Source organism: Syngnathus typhle, linkage group LG14, assembly GCF_033458585.1.
Source record: "Syngnathus typhle isolate RoL2023-S1 ecotype Sweden linkage group LG14, RoL_Styp_1.0, whole genome shotgun sequence".
NCBI classification, from domain to species: domain Eukaryota; kingdom Metazoa; phylum Chordata; class Actinopteri; order Syngnathiformes; family Syngnathidae; genus Syngnathus; species Syngnathus typhle.
Genome location: NC_083751.1, coordinates 3,089,143 through 3,108,113, shown reverse-complemented (window position 1 = coordinate 3,108,113; position 18,971 = coordinate 3,089,143). Strand labels below are relative to the sequence as shown.

Sequence of the window (18,971 nt, the reverse complement as noted above, 5' to 3'; positions counted from 1 at the left end):
GACATGCCGCTTTCGGTGTTACACAAAAACAATAACACGGTGGTTCAAAAATGACTTGGAGCGTTTTCGGCTTCAGTCTGATAGATTTCGTGTGGCTTATTTTGGCTCTTTCTTTCTTTGCAGCGCTGTGGGCACACAAGATAGCAAAGCGCTTGCCCTCGAAATACCAAAGGTGCTGTCTCAATGTGCTTTTCCAGGATCTGGTTCGATACGGGAAAACCAAGCAGAATCTAAAACGCGACAACTGGTTGTGCATTTTTGACGTGCCAAAGAGGTAACCTGTTTGTGTAATACATAATAAACTATATGGATATTCTTATTGAGCCGCAAAAGTTATTTGACCTCATTTAGGTGGTTCTGGCACTTCTACGCCACCTCTCTGGTTTGGAATGGTCTCCTTTTGGCTTTCAGCCTCAACGTGACACTAAGACCATTATATCCAAAATGCCTGTCGGATTTGGTAAATGTTCTATCTGGTTCATCACATACAGAACACCAAGGTAGATTGCTTCTATACTTGTACTCTTGTATGCAACTATTAATATGCAGCTTGTTAAATATTATATGATGTGGTATGCTTTGGATCATTTTGTATGTTGTTGTTTCCTTGCATAGCTCCCCATTTGAGCACGGTGCTCCTGCAGCTGCTGCTGTTATCACACTCCCTCCGAAGGCTTGCGGAATGTCTCTGCGTCAGCGTCTTCTCCGACGGCGTCATCCACCTGCTGCAGTACGTCTTCGGCCTGGCCTACTACCTCCTGCTGGGGCTGACTGTGCTCTGCTCTGACTGTCAGACAAAAGGTCAAACGGTAACACCTGAAAGTGTCTCGACAGATGCTCTACTTGATGTTCACTTTGTTTCCGCTTTCTTTTTTTACGATTTTTAGGAAATGGGCCTCTCTTATCCCAACTGGAGTGGTGTCACGTTGTTGGGCTTGCACTTTTCATTCCGGCCTCTTTACTGCAACATTGGTCCATGGTGCTTTTGGCTGGACTCCGCACTGGAAAGTCAGGTGTCAAGTTTTTGAAGTGTTTTTGAAAAATACCACAATTTTAATGGAATCTTGTATGTTTCTGCTTTTCTCCTGAGGCAGCTGCTAATGGCCTGTTTAAATCTACTTTGCCATCATTTGCCTTAATGCTATAACAGTTAGTGCTTGTAAATATAAAAAGTAGTGCAATTACTGAATAAATTCATTCTTCCATAATGTGTCTCCTATTGCCAACTACTTATAGACTAGTTAATGTTAGTTTCTCTTGTTGATACAGGACGAGTGGAGACACTAGCTCACCGGATGCCAAAAGGTGGCGGCTTTGAGCTGGTGTCGTGCCCACACTACTTGGCCGAGCTGCTCGTGTACATCTCGCTGAGTTTGGTGGCCGGCGGTCTTTCGCTCACGTGGTGGCTGGTGATCCTGTACGTATTCTTCAACCAGGCGCTGGCCGCACTGCTCTGCCACGACCACTACGTCGGTAAATACCCGTCCTACCCAGCCCATAGAAAAGCATTTATACCTTTTTTGATGTGATGTGTATACATTTATTTTATTATGATCTATTGTGTGTATTAATGCATGGCTAAATAATAAATTAACAGTTATGCAATCTATAATTACTGTCTGGTTATTGCAAAAAATGTTTTTGGTGTATCCTTACTGTGTCATAGTGAGAGCTGTATCTAATATATTGGTTATCATACTTTATTAATCTTAAGAGGTAAGATTTGTTACAAATGTCAATGCAAGAAAGAAAAAAATGTAGTGGAAATCAAAATGCCATCCACTATTGTGCAATGTGTTATAAATCATAACATAATTATATTGGTAAGACATGATATGATATATTTTATATCATACGCTTAGGTCCGTTTCCGTATTTTGTGATTGGCGTTTGAAACCATCCAATCGGGCAAGCCCTATGTGCTTACGTCATATTTAGCCCAACCAATCACAGCGGCCGCCTTTCCTCCATGCGGCAGTAAGAAGAGAACAACTTCCTCTGGAGTTCACCCTACACAGCCCGATTAATATCTCATTAAATGACGGCCAAAAGATGAAGTTGCCTTTTTTGACGGGTACCAGTGGGCTCTAGCGAGTTGCTGGAGGGTGGTAGGGACGTGAACGGGCGGCTAAGAACCCATAAAACAAAAACACGAATAATAATGCCTCTCAGGGTTGGCGGTGGAGATGCCCGGGTAGCAGCGAGCGTCTTTCTCCCGCTCGTCGCTTCGCTCTTCTTCGTGTTGCTGGTTGGAGTCGCGGCGATTCCCGAGGAATCGAACGCTGTCAAGGAACAGGCTCCCATTGAGGTAGCTTACGACAAAGAATTGTTTAACTAAGATAATTGTTTTTCCTGTTATGTTTCTTGCTTTCCCATTTGAGCGTAGCCGCTACATGCTAATTGAGACGTGTCATAAACAAGGCAACTCAGCTAGCTAGCTAGCCAATATATCGATCGTTAGATAAACAAGTCGTACTACACAAATATGTTAGTGGCCAAATAAATGTTTCAACTATAAAGTTTTATTGCATTTCATGGGGACACAACAGCTCGCGTCATGCTAATTTTACACCCACAGCCTAGTTGGGACTGGCGTATTTGCTGCATGTGCGTGCACAGTTCTGTTAAATTTCTTATAATTAGTTTCTGCAGGCTATTTTTCATGCATTTTTTTTTTTAAAAGAAAAAAACAAGTGTCCCTCCCCTGGTGTCCGTGGTGAAAGAAAATGACCACAGCCAAGGGAACTTGGGATTCATCCACGCCTTCGTGGCCGCCATTTCTGTCATCATTGTATCGGAGCTGGGCGACAAGACCTTCTTTATCGCTGCCATTATGGCCATGCGATACAACCGGCTCACTGTGCTGGCCGGTGCCATGCTGGCTCTGGGGCTCATGACCTGTTTGTCTGGTAAGTTAAGTCGTGGAATACCCCATTTTTGGTGAGGGCCACATTGCTTAATGCATCGAGCATGTACACAAACACGTCACCAAAAAGTTTAATTTCTCAAGATCAACTGCAACGGTCCATCTTCTTGTTGCATGCTTATGTGACAGACAAATGTCTTCCTCTTGTCTCCTGCCCGCCTCAGTGCTGTTTGGCTACGCCACCACCATCATCCCCAGAATGTACACCTACTACGTGTCCACTGGCCTCTTTGCTATCTTCGGTGTGCGCATGCTGCGCGAGGGCCTGAAGATGAGTCCCGACGAGGGCCAGGAGGAGCTGGAGGAGGTGCAGGCTGAGATCAAGAAAAAGGACGAAGAGGTGAGTCCCCAAAGGATGTAGCATCAAAATGACAGGAAAATGCTACTTTTGTCAAAGTGGAGCTCCTTAACCCATGTCGACAAAGTTCCTTGGCACTAAGGTGGCAGTGGAACCAGCTCACCATATATCTTTTCTTTCTGCTCAGCTGCAACGTTCCAAAATGGCCAACGGCATGGCGGACCTGGAGGCGGGCTCCGGCTCAACTTTGCCGCCACCGTCATCCAGGTGGCACAGTGTCATCTCGCCCATCTTCCTCCAGGCGCTCACCCTCACCTTCCTTGCAGAGTGGGGCGACCGCTCCCAGCTCACCACCATCATCCTGGCTGCCCGCGAGGTGCGGCATGTCACACAGCACACTTGGATCTTTGGAGCGCCATGTCAAAATTGTATATGCAATATGTCCTATGTACATATTCTGTTTCATGTTGGGTTGATGGAATTAGAACTAAGCAAAACACTGGCACCGATGTACTTTTTTTACGTTTAAAGTAACCAAACACAAAATGGCAACACTTACAAGAAGCTGCCGTAGGCCACAACTCACACTCGAATCCTCACACATGGATTAACCGTGTCCGAGATGTTAAAATGTTTGGGAACTGTGAAGATTACATTGAACAATGTCTCCTTTCGAAACCCAAACCAGGATCCATTTGGCGTGGCTGTGGGGGGCACGCTGGGTCACTGCTTGTGTACAGGCCTTGCTGTAATAGGCGGCCGGATGATTGCCCAGAAAATATCCGTCAGAACAGGTGAGAGCACTGGAAGGGGAATTTGATTCAATACAACAGCAGCAGGGTGCGGAAGTGTTTAGCACAGTTGTGAGGTTTCGGGGTTCAAATGTCACCGCTTTTCTTCTCATCTTTCAGTCACAATCATCGGCGGGATCGTCTTCCTGGCGTTTGCCTTCTCCGCACTCTTCATCAAGCCCGACGCTGGACCGTGAGAGCGCCACTGAAAGAAGTGTACATACCGTAACCAGTACTCGCTGTAGACATTGTACAGTGTTGACCGAAAAAGCCGAGTCCCCTCCACTGCAGCCTTCTAGCTCCGAGGTATTCTGGAAGATGTAGTCCGAAGTAGACGGACGTTACTGAACTTGAAGACAGCAGTCGTTTGCTTCACAGCTTTTTTTGTGTTGATTTTTTTAAAAAGAAAAAAGTGTTACTCAATGGTGTCAGTAGATTCGTTGATCTTTTAATTCAGGAACACATTTAATCAATTTACTTTTTTCTGCTGTATTGGGGCATAAATCACTCCAATGTTTTTTCATCCACCTTCTATTTATTTAGTTTCATCTTCTTTTCAGAAAGTGTTGAGCAAAGCGGTGGCCAGGGAATATTTTTGTAAATGTTTGACAAGTGAACAGTGAAATGTGTAACATGTCGCAATAAATGCATTTGATTCAAAGCCTTTTAAATTGCTCAATAATTTTTTTTTTATTATTATGTGCTGGGTGAGCCAAATCATTTTTACTCTCGAAATTTGCATGTGAATGCTGTTGACAGTGAAATGCTATTGAATTAATCCTAATGTAGAACCAGGAGCGCCACCAAGTCGATTATGAGTGGACCGACTGTCTGTCCAGTCCACGGGGGTAAGTGAAACGCCGCTGGCCGCTCATCTTCGATGTCTGCATCACAGCCCACAAGCCGGAACCGCGTCGCCATGCCGGGCTTGGGCTTTTGCCAAAGGCCCGCTGACCCACATTCTTATCTAACGCGGCAGTAGCTAAGCTAACAAGCTAGGCGGCTAGCCTAGTCTGAAAGTACGTTGACGCTCGCTTCTGTAGAAATTGACGCGTCGCTTTTTCTTCTTTTAAACTCCTCCGTTTCACCGGGACGAGAAAGGGACGAGTTTTATCTTAACGCCGCACGAAAGATACCCTGACAAGTTGCCGACAAATGTAAAGGTAAGTAGTGACAACCTCGAACGGTGCCGTTTATCGCAAAAGTGCTGTAAAATAAACCGGTGTTCGTTGTTTAGCATGCGGGCTAGGTGTCATTAGCCTAGCGGTGATTCGCCGGTCAATGTTGCCGGCCGGCGCCACCTCTGAGGCGGCTACTTGCCTGATCAATGTGCCGTGCCACTTTGAGTGGGGGCCACCGTTCAATGACCCGCTACTAACTTTTTTTGTTCATTAAGTTTTGGAAGTCGAGGTTTAATCAATGACTTTCTTTCCATGATAGAAAACCAATTTTTACATATATTTTCTGATTTATTTTTTAATTAAACTACCTATCTGGTAGGCTTTTTAACTTGATATGTTTTTATGCGGGTTGTAAAATGCCATTTTAAGGTAAATATAACAAAATGGCATAGATGGGCTAATGAATTCCTCTCCACAATTGATATTTGAAAACAAGCGGTGGAGCAACACATGTAGACAGACAGCTAATTGTGCAACTGTTCAAACTGCAAGCGGCTCTATAATGGGAATGATTGTTGAAGGATTCCCATTCTTGGCCTCCGTCAGTTAGCGAGACCACGGGGGGGCTTAGTGCATCGAATTTACGCACCCTATAAATTCTCAGGTGGACTTCACACGCAACAAACACGCACAGGTCAAACTAATAGAAGTTTTTCAATCTTTTATACTCGTCGGATCTAATCAGGTGACCTCTTCTGACGTTGGATCTCCTGACATCAAATGTTTGAATCTGATTTGACTATTTATGTTTGTCCTCGGGAAAGCTGCACAGATAAGCATCTGGCAGAATTCCCTCGCAAATAGACGTACTGAAGACCTTTTCACAGATCCTAGCACGTGGTTCCAGATATGACAAAGCAGGCTTGTAAACAGATGCGTACGCCAAAGAGATTAGCATAAATGTTACCATAGCAGCAATTTTATCATAACTGGATCAGCTAGAGGTCTTTGTGATCGCCAATCATTGGATTGAACCTTTTTATTGGCCCGATTTGCTTTTCCAGCGTTGAGTAGTTGCATCCTGAATCACAAATTTTTCCACTAAGCACAAGAAGCTTGTCAGGATTTGCAGTTATTCTCGGAATGTTCCGTAGCGTAGCGGTTTTTCTAAGTATGCCCGCCCATGCACGTTCCAAGAACAGACGCTCATGTTTACCTTTCGTGTAGGTGTCAGCTGAAGGAAGCCATACTTTTGAATGAACTACCAGGAAATGTGTGTTTGCATGCCTTTGTGCACGTGTGACCTCTGTTCATGTAGCCTTTCTTGTCTTTTGATCAGAGGAAGACTTGACCCGTGATCTGGACAGCTGCGCTAAGGTGGCGCAACGTAGAAGAGGTCAAAGGTAAGCCCTCACCAGTGCGCGGCCCATGGAATTTTCATTGTCCTGAGCCCCGACTTAAAGCGTCCCAAAATGTCCAACCTAAACCCTACTGCTTTTTAGGACCTGCCGACAGCGGACGTACTAACTCATATTTCATTCATGCTTGACTAAGCTACGGCCTGCGTTCTGACGGCGGGGACCACCAATGTTCCAGTCTCGGGTGTCAGCCAATGACGCAGATGATCAAAAAGGCATCAAGGCGCTGCTGATACCTAAAGTGCATCAATGATCATTTATTTCCCTTTTTAATGTCGACCTGAGTGTGTTATGTGACTAGTCTTAGAGGGGAATAAAACCCAAGAATAAGTTTCGTTTTCAGGGGGGGACTCGCTGTAGCTGCGGCAGAACTATTTTTATACGCTACGGTTGCTATGGCACATTGCCGTTTGGGTAGCGGTGCCAGCTTCAGGCGAGTGGCGAGAAGCATCACTAGGGATCCACCCGTGACTCACATCCTCAGCGATTCGGTGCCCTACATCAGCGATTACAAACCCGTGTGCCATGAATCAGCGTCAGCTTTGGCATGAGAAGAAACAGTAGCATCATTTTGTCTTTTTTCAATTTCATTCTCAAAATCAAATCTCGTGTGCGTGCGTGTGTGTCAAAAAAATATAAAAAAAGATTTAAAAAGAAAACGTGACCACGCTCTGCCGCCCTCTTGTGGATTCAATACGCAATTACAATTATTTTTGAGAGGGCGTCACCAGTTTGCAATTTTGCTATTGGCTCAGTCCCAGCGAGGAGTTCTTTCCCATATTTATTCATTTTTAATTATTTAATTTATTATAAATCTTGGAGGAAGCCTGTTTGCATAGCATGACTAGACTAAGCGCGACCACCTCTGAAAGGTGGAATGAATTTGACATGGCTTTGCCGTGCTGGCAGGAGTTGGTCTCAGTTGCCCGTGGTGCCGTGATTAAGTTTGGAGGGCGGAGGAGGATGAAAGTAGGTCATTGGGCCGGCAGGTCAATGAAGCAGCCGTGACATCACAGTTACACAACCTCTGCTCTCCCCGGTTATAAAACAAACACTCTGCAACTTCTGCTTCCGCAGGCTGATGTTAGAAACATGCCTTGTTTAATGCACATGAAATACCGCCGTGGCTTTTTGTCACTGCCCCTACAGAGAGGAAAAAAAGAACCCGACCTGAAGTCACGCGAGTCTCACGCAGGAAGCGGCCCAGTTGCATCGCTTAACCTGAAGTCACTCGGTCATGACGACACCACTTTAGGTGGCCTCGCATGAACCCTCCCCTACCCCAAGTCATGATTATCAACCCATAGGATTTGAAGTGCATCAATTTGCCTGAACTTGAAAAAAAAGAGTAACATCATTTAAGTAGTGACATATCTACCCGTGCTTTTTTATCAACCCCCCCCCCACCCCTTCAATCTCATAGATTCCGATGTCGCTGCCATGTGTCAGATCGCAACGCCGAGTCGACGCCAAGACTTTTCGGCAGCTTTCGACGCGCTGATGATCCAGGGCGCCGCCGGTGCCCGCGGCCACCTTCCATCGACTTTCCTCATCCTCTCTCCGGACCGGCTCGGCTGTCCGTAAGGTAGGACAGGCTCGGTTCGGTCATTCTGCATATTGCTAGGATTTATTTTCCTCTCATTTTCTTCAAGGTATATTCACAAATGTCTTCCTCACGATTGAAAGATCCCATCTGACATGATAACCCTGAAAAGGATCAAAATGACCACAAGCATTGATCAGTAAGTAAATGTGCATTTGCTCAAATAGTAGTTTCTATGTCGTGCCTTAGTTCATCTTTTTTTGTGGCGTTGTTTTGCATGACATAAAAGCGCTTGTACGGTGGCAACAATTGTAAATCAACTTCAGTAATCTGATTGGCAACAATTTTTTTTTTGTCTTCATGTGACCTCCAGGGATGACGGAAGCATTTTTGGGTTAATGGACGACGATGAGAAGGACAAAGCAAAACGCGTGTCCCGCAATAAGTCGGAGAAGAAGCGGCGAGATCACTTCAACATCCTCATCAAGGAGCTGGGCACCATGTTGCCGGGCAACACTCGCAAGATGGACAAGTCCACCATTTTGCAGAAGAGCATCGACTTCCTGCAGAAACAACAAGGTAATGAATGAATCACATCTGGCGTCATAAAATCCATTTTAAATATAAATATGAAATATATTAAAAATATTTTTAACAGCATCTTTCTTTGCACTAATTACTCACCCAGTCCCAACTGACTGCATCTCTTTCCATCTCCTCCGTCAGAAATCTGCGCAGAGTCCGAGTCGACGGAAATCAGACAGGACTGGAAGCCTCCGTTTCTTAGCAACGAGGAATTCACGCAGCTGATGTTGGAGGTGAGGTCACCACTAGATGATGAAATGTGAAACCTAAATCCCCCAAGATTTGCTCCTTCGTTGTTCCAACATGACGGTGTGCTTGCTCTAAGGCGCTGGACGGCTTCTTCCTCGCCATCACGGCCGACGGCAACATCATCTACGCCTCGGAGAGCGTCACGTCGCTGCTGGAGCACCTCCCCGTGAGTTTCAGCTCTTCTAAATGTGAATCATTTGTAACGACAGGAGCTTTAAAAGACACGCCATGCGTTCTAGTGCGATCTTGTGGATCAGAACCTGTTGAACTTCCTGCCCAGAAGGGAGCACTCGGACGTCTACAAGCTGCTATCCTCGCACGTCGCCGAAGGAGAGACGTTGACGCCTGAATATCTGAAGAGTAATCTGTTTTTTTTATGTCTGGTGTTTGAAGTCGTTGGTGAGTGTGTGCTGTGCCAGGATTTAGTCATGCCCTGGTTGTCCTCAATTTGCAGCCAAGAACCAGCTGGAGTTCTGCTGCCACATGCTCCGAGGGACAATGGACCCCGAGGAGCCGCCTGTGTATGAATACGTCAAGTTTATTGGCAATTTCAAGTCGCTAAACAATGGTGAGCAACTAAATAATCCCCCCCTTCCCAAAGAAAAAAATCCAAATACACATTAAATTGCATATAGAGAAAATGCACAAATCAAAATGTACATTTTAATTCAACATCAAATTACAGCGATTGAATATATTTGACATAAGTAAAAGAGAAAATTGGAATTCCATACAAAAAAAAATTCAGATAATGGCTGGATTGAAAAATAAAATAGGCAAAAGATTATTTTGGCATTTCATTTTACACCTGATAAATCAATAAGCACTCCATAGATCATAGTTATTTGCATACAAGCTATTAAAAAGTAAAAAAAAAAATCCTAACTGTAATTTTTACGCCTTTAGTGCCTCACTGCACTCCAAACGGATTCACCGGGACCGTCGTTCAGCGATCCCTCCACTCGTCCTTTGAGGAGCAGCTGTGTCTGGTGGCCACCGTGAGGCTCGCCAAACCCAAATTCATCAAGGTACACAACTGCAAACTGCGCATTCGTTACCCTGACGCTTGCAAAGCTCACTTCTGGAAAAATCTTTCCCCGCAGGAGATGTGCACTGTCGAGGAGCCCAATGAAGAATTCACCTCCAGACACAGTTTAGAGTGGAAGTTTCTCTTCTTGGACCACAGGTTGGCTTAACGTCTTCATAAGGAATATCGAGTTATGCTATCAGGTGTTTTTATATGTAAAGTCACGATTGAATTTTTCTCCAGAGCTCCGCCTATTATCGGTTACCTGCCGTTTGAGGTCCTGGGCACATCCGGTTATGACTACTACCACGTGGACGACCTGGACACGTTGGCGAAATGCCACGAGCAACGTGAGTACGCACGACTCTGTTACCGTGTGAGGTGCCCTTCGCTTTTTTTTTTACCGTCTTCGACCGTGGCTGTTTGTTTATTTTTGCAGTTATGCAATACGGCAAAGGGAAGTCGTGTTACTACCGATTCCTCACGAAAGGGCAGCAGTGGATTTGGCTCCAGACTCACTACTACATCACCTACCACCAGTGGAACTCTCGGCCCGAGTTCATTGTCTGCACTCACACTGTTGTCAGGTGAACGGGAGTTTGTGGTAGCACCCATGATAAAGAAAAATATTGTGTGACTGTTGTGTCATTTCTTTCATTTTTCATCTGGCAGCTACGGTGAAGTGAGAACAGAACAGCGGCGAGAATCGGGGTTGAGAACGTCCACACCGGAGATGGCGGCAGATAAGGTGAGCCCGTGGTGCGTCGGTGATCCCCCTCCGCTGACCTTGGCTTCCTCCCACGGACCTCAGCAAACGCACGACTCGGATGTGGAGTCGCAGCACAACGGCTCCGACCTCCAGGAAGCGCTAGAAAGCCTCGATGACAGGATGACACCCTCGGCGTCATTGCGCAGTTTGCGGAAATCCTTGCACGCGGCGCCGTCGGAGGCCTCTTGTAAGATCCGGCTTCTGACACCATGGTGACTGCTAAGGTGTTCATTTTTTTTTTTTTTTTGTCCTCAGCATCTCAAGCGAAGCTCCAAGGAGGCCAGAATGTGCCGCGTCACCAGTTGGCATCTAACGCAAGCGCGGCGGCGCAAAGAAGATTGTCAGTCGGCAGCCAGGTTGGTTCCGAATCCAAACTCACCTAGATTAAACTTTATATGACTTTGTCCTTTTTTTTTTTATTTCATTCACTTTACAACGGGGAGGAGAAAAACAAAACTATTATCTTGTGTGCTTGTCTCCAGCAGTCGGTGAGCTCCCAAAGCACAGTCCAGACGGCATCGATGGTTTCACAACAAGTTCAGACTGATACCCAAGTAAGATTGAGCTCTTCCTTATCTTCACAAGTGTCATTAAATGCGAATGGAGGTGTTTGCGTGTGCCAGGCGTCATCGGCTCCCTTTTCCGACCAGCTGGATAACATGCAGCACGTGAAGAATCAACTGGAGCAGCGCACTCACGCCATCGAGAGCAGCATCCAGCGGCAGCTGGATGAGCTGTGCAAGATCCAGCAGGAGCTGCAGAGGGTGCAAGAGCAGAGCCTGCAGATGTTTGTGCAGAACGGTGCCGTCAACATGGCCGCCGTGCAGATGGCCCCCCGGGCGCCCTCCGTGCTCACCATGCAGGGCCAAGTGGTCTCGGCCGGCCCTCTGCAGACCTCCATCCAACATCATGCGATCCAGGCCCAACAGAACACAGCCGTGGCACAGGTATGGTGCTATTTTTTTTTTTAAATCTATCAAAGGGAGGAGATTTCAGTAGTATCTACTTGATGGAGGCCATCGTTGGATCTCAATGTTCTCACAGCCCCCGCCGGCGGCGTCTCTGTACAACACGCTGATGATCCCGCAGCAAAACGCCGCCAACGTGCTCCAAATCGCCAGCAACCTGCCGCCCAACACGGGCACCACCACTCCCAACATAACCTTCACGCAGGACCGCACCGCTCAAATAAGGTTTCCTTTTTTTTTTATTTCAAGGACAGGTAACATATATGAAGACATTTTGCTCAAATCTAAAATGCGCTGCAGGTTTCCGGCTGCCCGCCAGCTGCTTACCAAGCTGGTGACGGGCCAGATGGCGTGCGGGGCGGTCATGGTGCCGTCCACCATGTTTATGGGTCAAGTGGTAACAGCGTTCGCCCCCCAGCCGGGCCCCACGCAGACCATAAGCATCGCCCAGCAGCCCGCCCAGCAGCAGCAGCAGCAAGAGCAACAGGTACACATCCTCAACACTCAATTTATTTTTATTTGCATTTCGGATTTGTGTCCGTCTATCATCGGATGTTTCGGTGTGAACAAAAACACAGTGGAAAATTATTATTTCAATTTATATAACTCAAATAAATCCGTGTCATGAGGATAATTAGTCCAATGAATGTGTGACTTTATGCCGAAGGCTCAGCGGCTGATTCACGGAAGTCAGTTGATCCTGCCGGCGGGGGCCTTCTCGTTGCAGCAGGCGGGAGCTTTTGCTGCTACCGCCGCCGCCAACCAGCAGAAACACCAGTCGCATACCCACAGGATGGACAATTAGACCAGTCACATGGGGGGGGGGAGGTATCCTTTGGCTGCATCGGCGCCCCGAAGAAGCGTTGCTCCATCACTTTATGCCAGGGATCCCCCCCCAGACTGTTTCACCCCAATCAAATAGGCTATCCGTTGCCATAGCAACCACTTTACAGGAGTAGTCTATAACTTGTTACAACTAACACGTTGTGACCCAATTAAAATGGACCTATGGCCCATTTCCGGGCCCCCGGCCCACAGTTTGAGGAACTCTGCTTTATGCAAAAGCTCTCGCGAAATCCTTTTTTTTCCCCCCTCACCCCCGATTAACTATTTTTATGGAAAGAATGTGCTCTAGATTGGACTTTGAACTACTGTACTAATGGTCATGTGTAATATATAATGTAAATATTTATCGGGAGGAAAGAAGTGCTATTTTATATGATGTGTGAGGGTGAATATGCTCTTTTTCTAGTGTCGTAAGAAGACAATTCCGTTGACAATCCTCGAAATTTGCCAAAAATTAAATGTGGTGCTATATATATATATATATATATATATATATATATATATATATATATATATATATATATGTATATATATATGTATATATATATATGTATGTATATATGTGTATATATATGTATGTATATATGTATATATATATATATATGTATGTATATATGTATATATATATGTATGTATATATGTATATATATATATATATATGTATGTATATATGTATGTATGTATATTTATGGGTAAAATTAATAACAGTCCTCATATCCACCATCTTCTTTATGGTTTTTCGTGCTACTACTTCTGGTTATCTCATCCTGCAGTTTAAAAAAAAAAACAAAGCGTACAGCTTCTCCATCAAGCTTCAAATAAAGTTACCATGTCCCTCAAACCGAGGAAGCTGGTGGTGTTTATTTGATCACGCATCCGAATTTGGTCAAAGTATGTTTTATTGTAAACTGCATTTCTTTTTCCATCATTTTTTTTATTAATGTACTAGTATTATTTTTCTAATCCCTCATCGTGCGTGGCGTTGTGGTTGCCTGGACTGTAATTGTTGGATAACGGCGACATTTAGCGGTTGAAAGTGGACTTACAATATATATATATATTTTAATATTCAAAATAAATTTCAGATAACGAGTCATAGGGCAAATTTGTGAAAATATTTTAATCATAAAATAAAATTTGAAATGCAAAAAAGTATATTTTTATTTTACTGTGTAGTCATACAAAATGTATGACAATTTACCATTTTTATTTTAATAATCTTGTTAGCCCAATAGCATATAAGAAAACAAGTCATTAATATAATTATAATAATGACTGCTTTGGCTCTATGTTTTCCCCCTGATTTATATTAATATATTATAATTCCATATTATAAGTCACAATAAAAATAAAAAGCATATCTGATCGCACTTTTAATGCAAAGAACATATATATATATACACATTTTACATAAAGGAGTATTTTTTTCTTCATAAGATCATCTTGTTGTACTACATTCAGTAAATTATGTTGTCGACTCGATCCCGTGCAGCGACTTGACGGCTCACGTGATCATTTGTTATCTTTTGGCTACTCATATTCTAATTCTCTTCTTCCATTTCGAGGCTGCATAAGAAAAAAAGAAAAAATCAGAAAGTTTTTCAGAATCTTTTTGTTGGATGGATTCCTCCTCATACCCGATAAAGGAAGTAGCCTCGACTTTGGATCCCAGCAGGTCCTTCCAGCTTAGCCTGTGAGTGACACAAGAGTATGTGTGGATTGGGGACTACTTTTAAAAAGGCAAAAAATATATATATTTTTTTTTTCTTCTTAGCAGTCGTACCTGCACTGAGAGTCCTCGCTGTTGCCGGGTGTGCAGACGGGTCACCAAATGCAGGAGGGGCTGCAATGCCGAGCTCTGCTTGACACAAAAACAGGAGCTTTCATGAGAGAGTGAGTTAAAAAAAAAAAATCTGACACAAGTATATCGATTGTAATAAACTGGGAAATACCATTGGGTGTTTTCTACAGGTTTTGGGACCACACTGTTGCGAAATGTGCTTACCTTTTTGTTATTCTCTTGTCCTTTGAGCTCCTGAGAAGAAAGATAATCACCTTTTTTTTAATACACAGTATAAAAATGTTCTCATTATAACTTGATGTAATGTACATTTCTTTTTCTACCTTGGAGTTTTGGACCAACATCAAGAAGCAAATTTCCCCTAAGATGTCAGATGCCTGCAAGAGACGATTTCTTTTCGTTTTATTTGAAGCATTGATATTTCGATCCACTCAAACGATGTTGGATGAAAAGTTGCTGATGGTTGGATGAATAGTTCTCGCTATCTGATGGATGAGGTTATCTGTTGGATGATTGATGCTGTATTTATCAATTGCAAAGGTACCTGATAGTCTGCAGAGAAGAAGGAGGAGCAGGCTGCGTCTATCTGTGGAGATTCGACATACAGTGGATGAGAAGGACAACAGGAGGAGAGAAGAACGAAGCGGTCTTGCTTACCTGGCTGAGAAGCTGACTTGGGTCGACCGTGGCTCGCAGAGGTTCTATTGAAGCACCTTTTTTTTCGTACAAATAGGCAACTTAGTCAAAAGACATACATCTAGAAGCTCAACAACCTCTTGTTCACATGGACAGTAGAAGCGTAATAATTGTGTAAAAGCGGAGTTGAAAGTGCGTTTTAGAGATCGCAATCCGCGTTTGCCGCCAGTTGCCCATTAGTCGCGTAAAGTATTTTTCTTAGAACACATGCACTTATCGTGCTGATGTACCATTAGTTCATTATTCCATAGGGGGCAAAATTCTGCTGAAGCTAAACATCACTGAGCTAATCAGTCGTAATCCAATGAGCCACAGAGAGGATGGATGGATGGGTGGATGGGTGGATGGATGGATGGATGGATGGATGGATGGGTGGATGGATGGATGGATGGATGGATGAGTGGGTGGATGGATGGATGGATGGATGGATGGATGGATGGATGGATGGATGGATGGATGAGTGGGTGGATGGATGGATGAGTGGGTGGATGGATGGATGAGTGGGTGGATGGATGGATGAGTGGGTGGATGGATGGATGAGTGGGTGGATGGATGAGTGGGTGGATGGATGAGTGGGTGGATGGATGGATGGATGGATGGATGGATGGATGGATGGATGGATGGATGGATGGATGGATGGATGCCCATCAATCAAAGACTAATGAGCATTCAGTATTCAGTGTTAAATCACAATGAGGTTAAAAACACGGGTGCTGAAATTAAGGGATCAATAAATGAATTAATAATTAAAAATGAGTAAAGTGATTACATGAACTAAAAAAAACATTTTTTACATTTTGATATTTCTAATTTTTTAAAAAATATATTTCGACATAAATTTAGGAATTTAGGAAGAGCAACAAAAAGTAACATCTTACCAAAAAAAAAATTTACATTTTAGAAAATAATCATTTTAGCTTTACCAACCAAAAGAAAAGTTTCTTATAGTTTCAAAGTCCATCTTACTGTGTATGAGAGGAACCATGGCGAGAACCAGGAGGACGGTGAGGCCGACAGCACTCACACTTCTTCCACTAAGCTTCGGCAAGCTGCTGCTGGAGGAGGAGGATGCTGCTCGCTTCTTCTGCTTGGTGTACATGTTTTCCTCTTCTGCTGCGTGGATTCCGTTATTTGCGCTGTGTGACTCTTGAGCGACTTTGGAACGGGGAGTCGGGAGTACAGTATATGAAGGCGGCTGTCGCTCACTTACTCTCTGCGTCACTGGAGGAGGCTCGCACGTGGATGAGGCTGGGATTGGACACCCCTCCATCATATCATCACGGGAAACAACAATAGCTACACATCGAAAACAAAACTTTTTGGAGAATGGATTCGAGCACCCCAAAATACCAGTGGTGGGAAGTAACAGAGTACAATTACTTTGTTACTGTAGTGATTTTTTTTTTTCTTTTAGCGTTTTAGCTCTTTCACTTATATTTTGGGGCTGCTTTGCTACATCCGGAACGGCCTTGGATCTTGAATGAAATTCTAAGACGCTTAAGTCATAAATAAAATATCATGCGTTAATTGTCAGACCAAGTGGCAATTCCAAGGAGTTTCTGTGGTCCCCACCCATGTCCGTCCTCCTACACTCATCCATCCTCTTCCTGCTTTCCATCAAAAATCTTAACAGTGAAGCTCGCGCGTAATCAATCTCGTATTCAAATGAATTAGCTGCCGCAGCTTCTTCATCGCGAGGCAACGCTCCCTCCGGTATGGCTTTCTCCGACACTAGCGAAATGTCACGACCTTTGAAAGGAGTTGATTTTGATTATGACTGGGACTTGCCCGTCGCTTGTCTAAGAAGGGTTTGTTTGCGTTCAAGCCTCCGTGGGAGCACATTATGGGACAATCGACACTAACAGACGCCCGCCGAATGAACGATGAAAAAAAAAAATCACTTTTCCCACATTCCAAAAACAAACACGCTCGGTTGATGAAGAAAATATTATTCAACACAATGAGCAAAACTCTTTCTTCCTGACACAGTGCAGCAATAAATGCTGCAATAAATGCTCTTCTGTGGATTTCATGGGGAAGCCCTGCTCAATCTTTCTTTAATCATCTCTAATGTTCGACTAAGGTTTGACTCATTTTATGTATTGAAATTGTTTTGATGGTGGAATTTCCATCACATGTATTATCGAGGTAATTAGCACACATAATTCATTTAGAATATATAACTCATTTTATGTTCACCACGTGTGCAATATCATATCACCGTGAGCTTAGTTAGGACACTGACTAATGCGGTGGGTCTAACCCAACATTATTGACACTCTAGGCCCTTTGAGTTGTTCACTATCTGCCGCCTGCTGCTCATTGTGAAGTGAGTAGAATTTCATTCACTGCCACCATATTTTTGTATTTCATATTTTTTTGCCTGCGTAAAAAAAATATGACTTGCATTGAACTGAAAAATCACACAAAAAAAGAATAAATTGGAGTAAACGTTTTATATGTTTTATTTGGATAATAACAGTATACTCTAAAAAAAAAATTACTTGTATTAAAATAAAAAAGCACACATTTAGTCTGGCAAACAAAAAAAAGAATAAATTGGAGGAAACGTTTTAGATGTTTTATTTGGATAATAACAGTATACCGTATAAAAAAAAAAAGCCTTCTGCACCACGTGATAGTTTTACCTCTGCTTGCTGAATTTCCTTCACAAACATCCACAATGACATCACTCTTCCCTGTATTCCACTTTTTTACACAGACGAAGCAGAGGCACTCTTTGCGAGGTCACACGCTTGAAAATTACATGATTGCAAAATGGCACGCATGATTAAACCCATAACTCCTAACAAGCAAAGAACGTAATAGGTTCTCTCATGCTCGCTCGGCTCCGGCGGATCGACGTACTTGCGCTTCTTTGACATGCAATTTGGCCAGCGGATGAGCAGAGGCCTCGCCTCACCGTGGGGTTACCAAAGTCGGACGTTCGTGCTGATTACAGCCCTCTAAAGTAGGAAGGATTTTTGGGTCGCCCAAGGTATGCACTGCTTGGACTCCTTTCAAGTGGTGCTCTGTTTATTACCTCCTCCAAGTGCAAAACTCTTTTGTTCACTTGACTCGTTTGCTCGTTAGTAGAGGCGCTCTGGAATGGTTTGGATCCAATTTGGCAGAAAGAACCTTTTGTTAGCCTTGGTTGATCTGAGTCCCACTCTGCCCCACTCTCATACGGTGTTCCACAGGGATCAATTTCGGGACCCCTGCTGTTTTATTGAATTTGCTGTGTCTGAGTTCCATCTTGGGAAAACATATAAGACCAGTATGATTTTGTTGTGTTTTCGTTCTTGAATCTTGGTTGTTTTAATAATAATAATAATAATAATACATTTTATTTATAAAGCGCCTTTCAAGGCACTCAAGGTCGGCGCACAGACATAAAATAGCTAAAAAGCTATTTAAAGCTTAATTTGCACACACAAATATATTCATGTGCATATCGATGAGACTGATGATGCAAACTGCAGCCCCCCCTAAAAGAGCTGCATCAAATGCCATCCAGATAGAAACTTCAAGCTGCCTGTGATAAGAAAAGCTATCTGCCGCTCATCGGCAGTGTGAATGTCAAATGGAGCCCTGCAGCTATGGCGGAGGAGCCCCTGTGTTTGCCACTCACCTGCGTTTCATCCCACCGCTTTTCGGGGCCTCCCCGGTCCGTTCAATAACAAACTCTCCCGCCCGGTGTCGCGAGTAGCACAGGACCCGTGGCGCTTTGACCGATACTCTAACTCAACGAGCTTTCACAATCATGCCAATTTGGAACTTTTGTTGTGTTTTGCGCCGGCCGTGCTGTCGTCAGTGCTGACGTCAGTGCTGACCTTTTGACTTTGAGCAAATGAAAGTGTCAGAAGCGCACATCAGGGTAAATGAGTCATGATGACTGCGTAAAAAGTACAAGAGGAGAAAACGGACATGTGC

General features: G+C 44.0%; 4 protein-coding genes across 12 annotated transcripts; 3 read left to right on the top strand and 1 right to left on the bottom strand.

The window, feature by feature from the left end:
• Positions 1-12: 12 nt before the first annotated feature.
• On the top strand, positions 13-1,612 carry srd5a3 (steroid 5 alpha-reductase 3). Its single transcript, XM_061297468.1, has 5 exons — positions 13-274; positions 352-500; positions 616-801; positions 888-1,013; positions 1,270-1,612. The coding sequence occupies exons 1-5, from the start codon at positions 51-53 to the stop codon at positions 1,527-1,529; spliced, it is 945 nt and encodes a 314-aa protein (XP_061153452.1). The 5' UTR covers positions 13-50; the 3' UTR covers positions 1,530-1,612.
• A 341-nt stretch (positions 1,613-1,953) lies between these two features.
• Positions 1,954-4,676, top strand: tmem165 (transmembrane protein 165). The gene is made up of 6 exons (XM_061297671.1): positions 1,954-2,308; positions 2,684-2,909; positions 3,091-3,266; positions 3,412-3,600; positions 3,913-4,018; positions 4,136-4,676. Exons 1-6 carry the CDS (start codon positions 2,162-2,164, stop codon positions 4,210-4,212), a joined length of 921 nt encoding a protein of 306 aa, XP_061153655.1. The 5' UTR covers positions 1,954-2,161; the 3' UTR covers positions 4,213-4,676.
• An 88-nt stretch (positions 4,677-4,764) lies between these two features.
• clocka (clock circadian regulator a) lies at positions 4,765-13,031 on the top strand. Of its 6 annotated transcripts, none has more exons than XM_061297670.1 (21): positions 4,881-5,178; positions 6,476-6,539; positions 7,978-8,139; positions 8,207-8,296; positions 8,471-8,676; positions 8,824-8,915; positions 9,008-9,097; positions 9,171-9,291; positions 9,386-9,499; positions 9,838-9,959; positions 10,035-10,117; positions 10,202-10,308; positions 10,398-10,545; positions 10,631-10,706; positions 10,770-10,914; positions 10,983-11,083; positions 11,213-11,281; positions 11,378-11,674; positions 11,772-11,920; positions 11,996-12,182; positions 12,363-13,031. In XM_061297670.1, exons 4-21 carry the CDS (start codon positions 8,253-8,255, stop codon positions 12,498-12,500), a joined length of 2,289 nt encoding a protein of 762 aa, XP_061153654.1. In that variant the 5' UTR covers positions 4,881-5,178; positions 6,476-6,539; positions 7,978-8,139; positions 8,207-8,252; the 3' UTR covers positions 12,501-13,031. The 6 variants fall into 6 exon arrangements, with proteins under 6 accessions (XP_061153650.1, XP_061153648.1, XP_061153654.1 ...); XM_061297668.1 differs by having other exon boundaries at positions 11,351-11,674; XM_061297667.1 differs by having other exon boundaries at positions 11,210-11,281; positions 11,351-11,674.
• An 872-nt stretch (positions 13,032-13,903) lies between these two features.
• nmu (neuromedin U) lies at positions 13,904-18,797 on the bottom strand. 4 transcript variants are annotated; one of them, XM_061297715.1, is made up of 10 exons: positions 18,670-18,797; positions 16,249-16,334; positions 16,005-16,151; positions 15,000-15,055; positions 14,887-14,928; positions 14,666-14,719; positions 14,547-14,576; positions 14,325-14,399; positions 14,179-14,232; positions 13,904-14,107 (listed from the first exon to the last, which is right to left on the bottom strand). In XM_061297715.1, exons 3-10 carry the CDS (start codon positions 16,135-16,137, stop codon positions 14,072-14,074), a joined length of 480 nt encoding a protein of 159 aa, XP_061153699.1. In that variant the 5' UTR covers positions 16,138-16,151; positions 16,249-16,334; positions 18,670-18,797; the 3' UTR covers positions 13,904-14,071. The 4 variants fall into 4 exon arrangements, with proteins under 4 accessions (XP_061153699.1, XP_061153696.1, XP_061153695.1 ...); XM_061297712.1 differs by having other exon boundaries at positions 16,005-16,148; XM_061297711.1 differs by having other exon boundaries at positions 16,005-16,334.
• Between the last annotated feature and the right edge of the window lie 174 nt (positions 18,798-18,971).

Excerpts from the sequence above, each read along its gene's own strand:
- tmem165 (XM_061297671.1), top strand. The coding sequence starts at position 2,162 with ATGCCTCTCAGGGTTGGCGGTGGAGATGCCCGGGTAGCAGCGAGCGTC. Across the intron at positions 2,910-3,090 it reads GCTCATGACCTGTTTGTCTG|TGCTGTTTGGCTACGCCACC; the intron begins GTAAGTTAAGTC and ends TGCCCGCCTCAG. Across the intron at positions 3,267-3,411 it reads TCAAGAAAAAGGACGAAGAG|CTGCAACGTTCCAAAATGGC; the intron begins GTGAGTCCCCAA and ends CTTTCTGCTCAG.
- clocka (XM_061297666.1), top strand. The coding sequence starts at position 8,253 with ATGATAACCCTGAAAAGGATCAAAATGACCACAAGCATTGATCA. Across the intron at positions 9,500-9,837 it reads TTTCAAGTCGCTAAACAATG|TGCCTCACTGCACTCCAAAC; the intron begins GTGAGCAACTAA and ends TTACGCCTTTAG. Across the intron at positions 11,921-11,995 it reads GACCGCACCGCTCAAATAAG|GTTTCCGGCTGCCCGCCAGC; the intron begins GTTTCCTTTTTT and ends AATGCGCTGCAG.
- srd5a3 (XM_061297468.1), top strand. The coding sequence starts at position 51 with ATGACTTGGAGCGTTTTCGGCTTCAGTCTGATAGATTTCGTGTGGCTT. Across the intron at positions 802-887 it reads CTCTGACTGTCAGACAAAAG|GAAATGGGCCTCTCTTATCC; the intron begins GTCAAACGGTAA and ends TACGATTTTTAG. Across the intron at positions 1,014-1,269 it reads ACTCCGCACTGGAAAGTCAG|GACGAGTGGAGACACTAGCT; the intron begins GTGTCAAGTTTT and ends TTGTTGATACAG.
- nmu (XM_061297711.1), bottom strand. The coding sequence starts at position 16,311 with ATGATGGAGGGGTGTCCAATCCCAGCCTCATCCACGTGCGAGCCTCCT. Across the intron at positions 14,929-14,999 it reads CAAGTCAGCTTCTCAGCCAG|ATAGACGCAGCCTGCTCCTC; the intron begins GTAAGCAAGACC and ends GAATCTCCACAG. Across the intron at positions 14,720-14,886 it reads TCTTCTCTGCAGACTATCAG|GCATCTGACATCTTAGGGGA; the intron begins GTACCTTTGCAA and ends CGTCTCTTGCAG.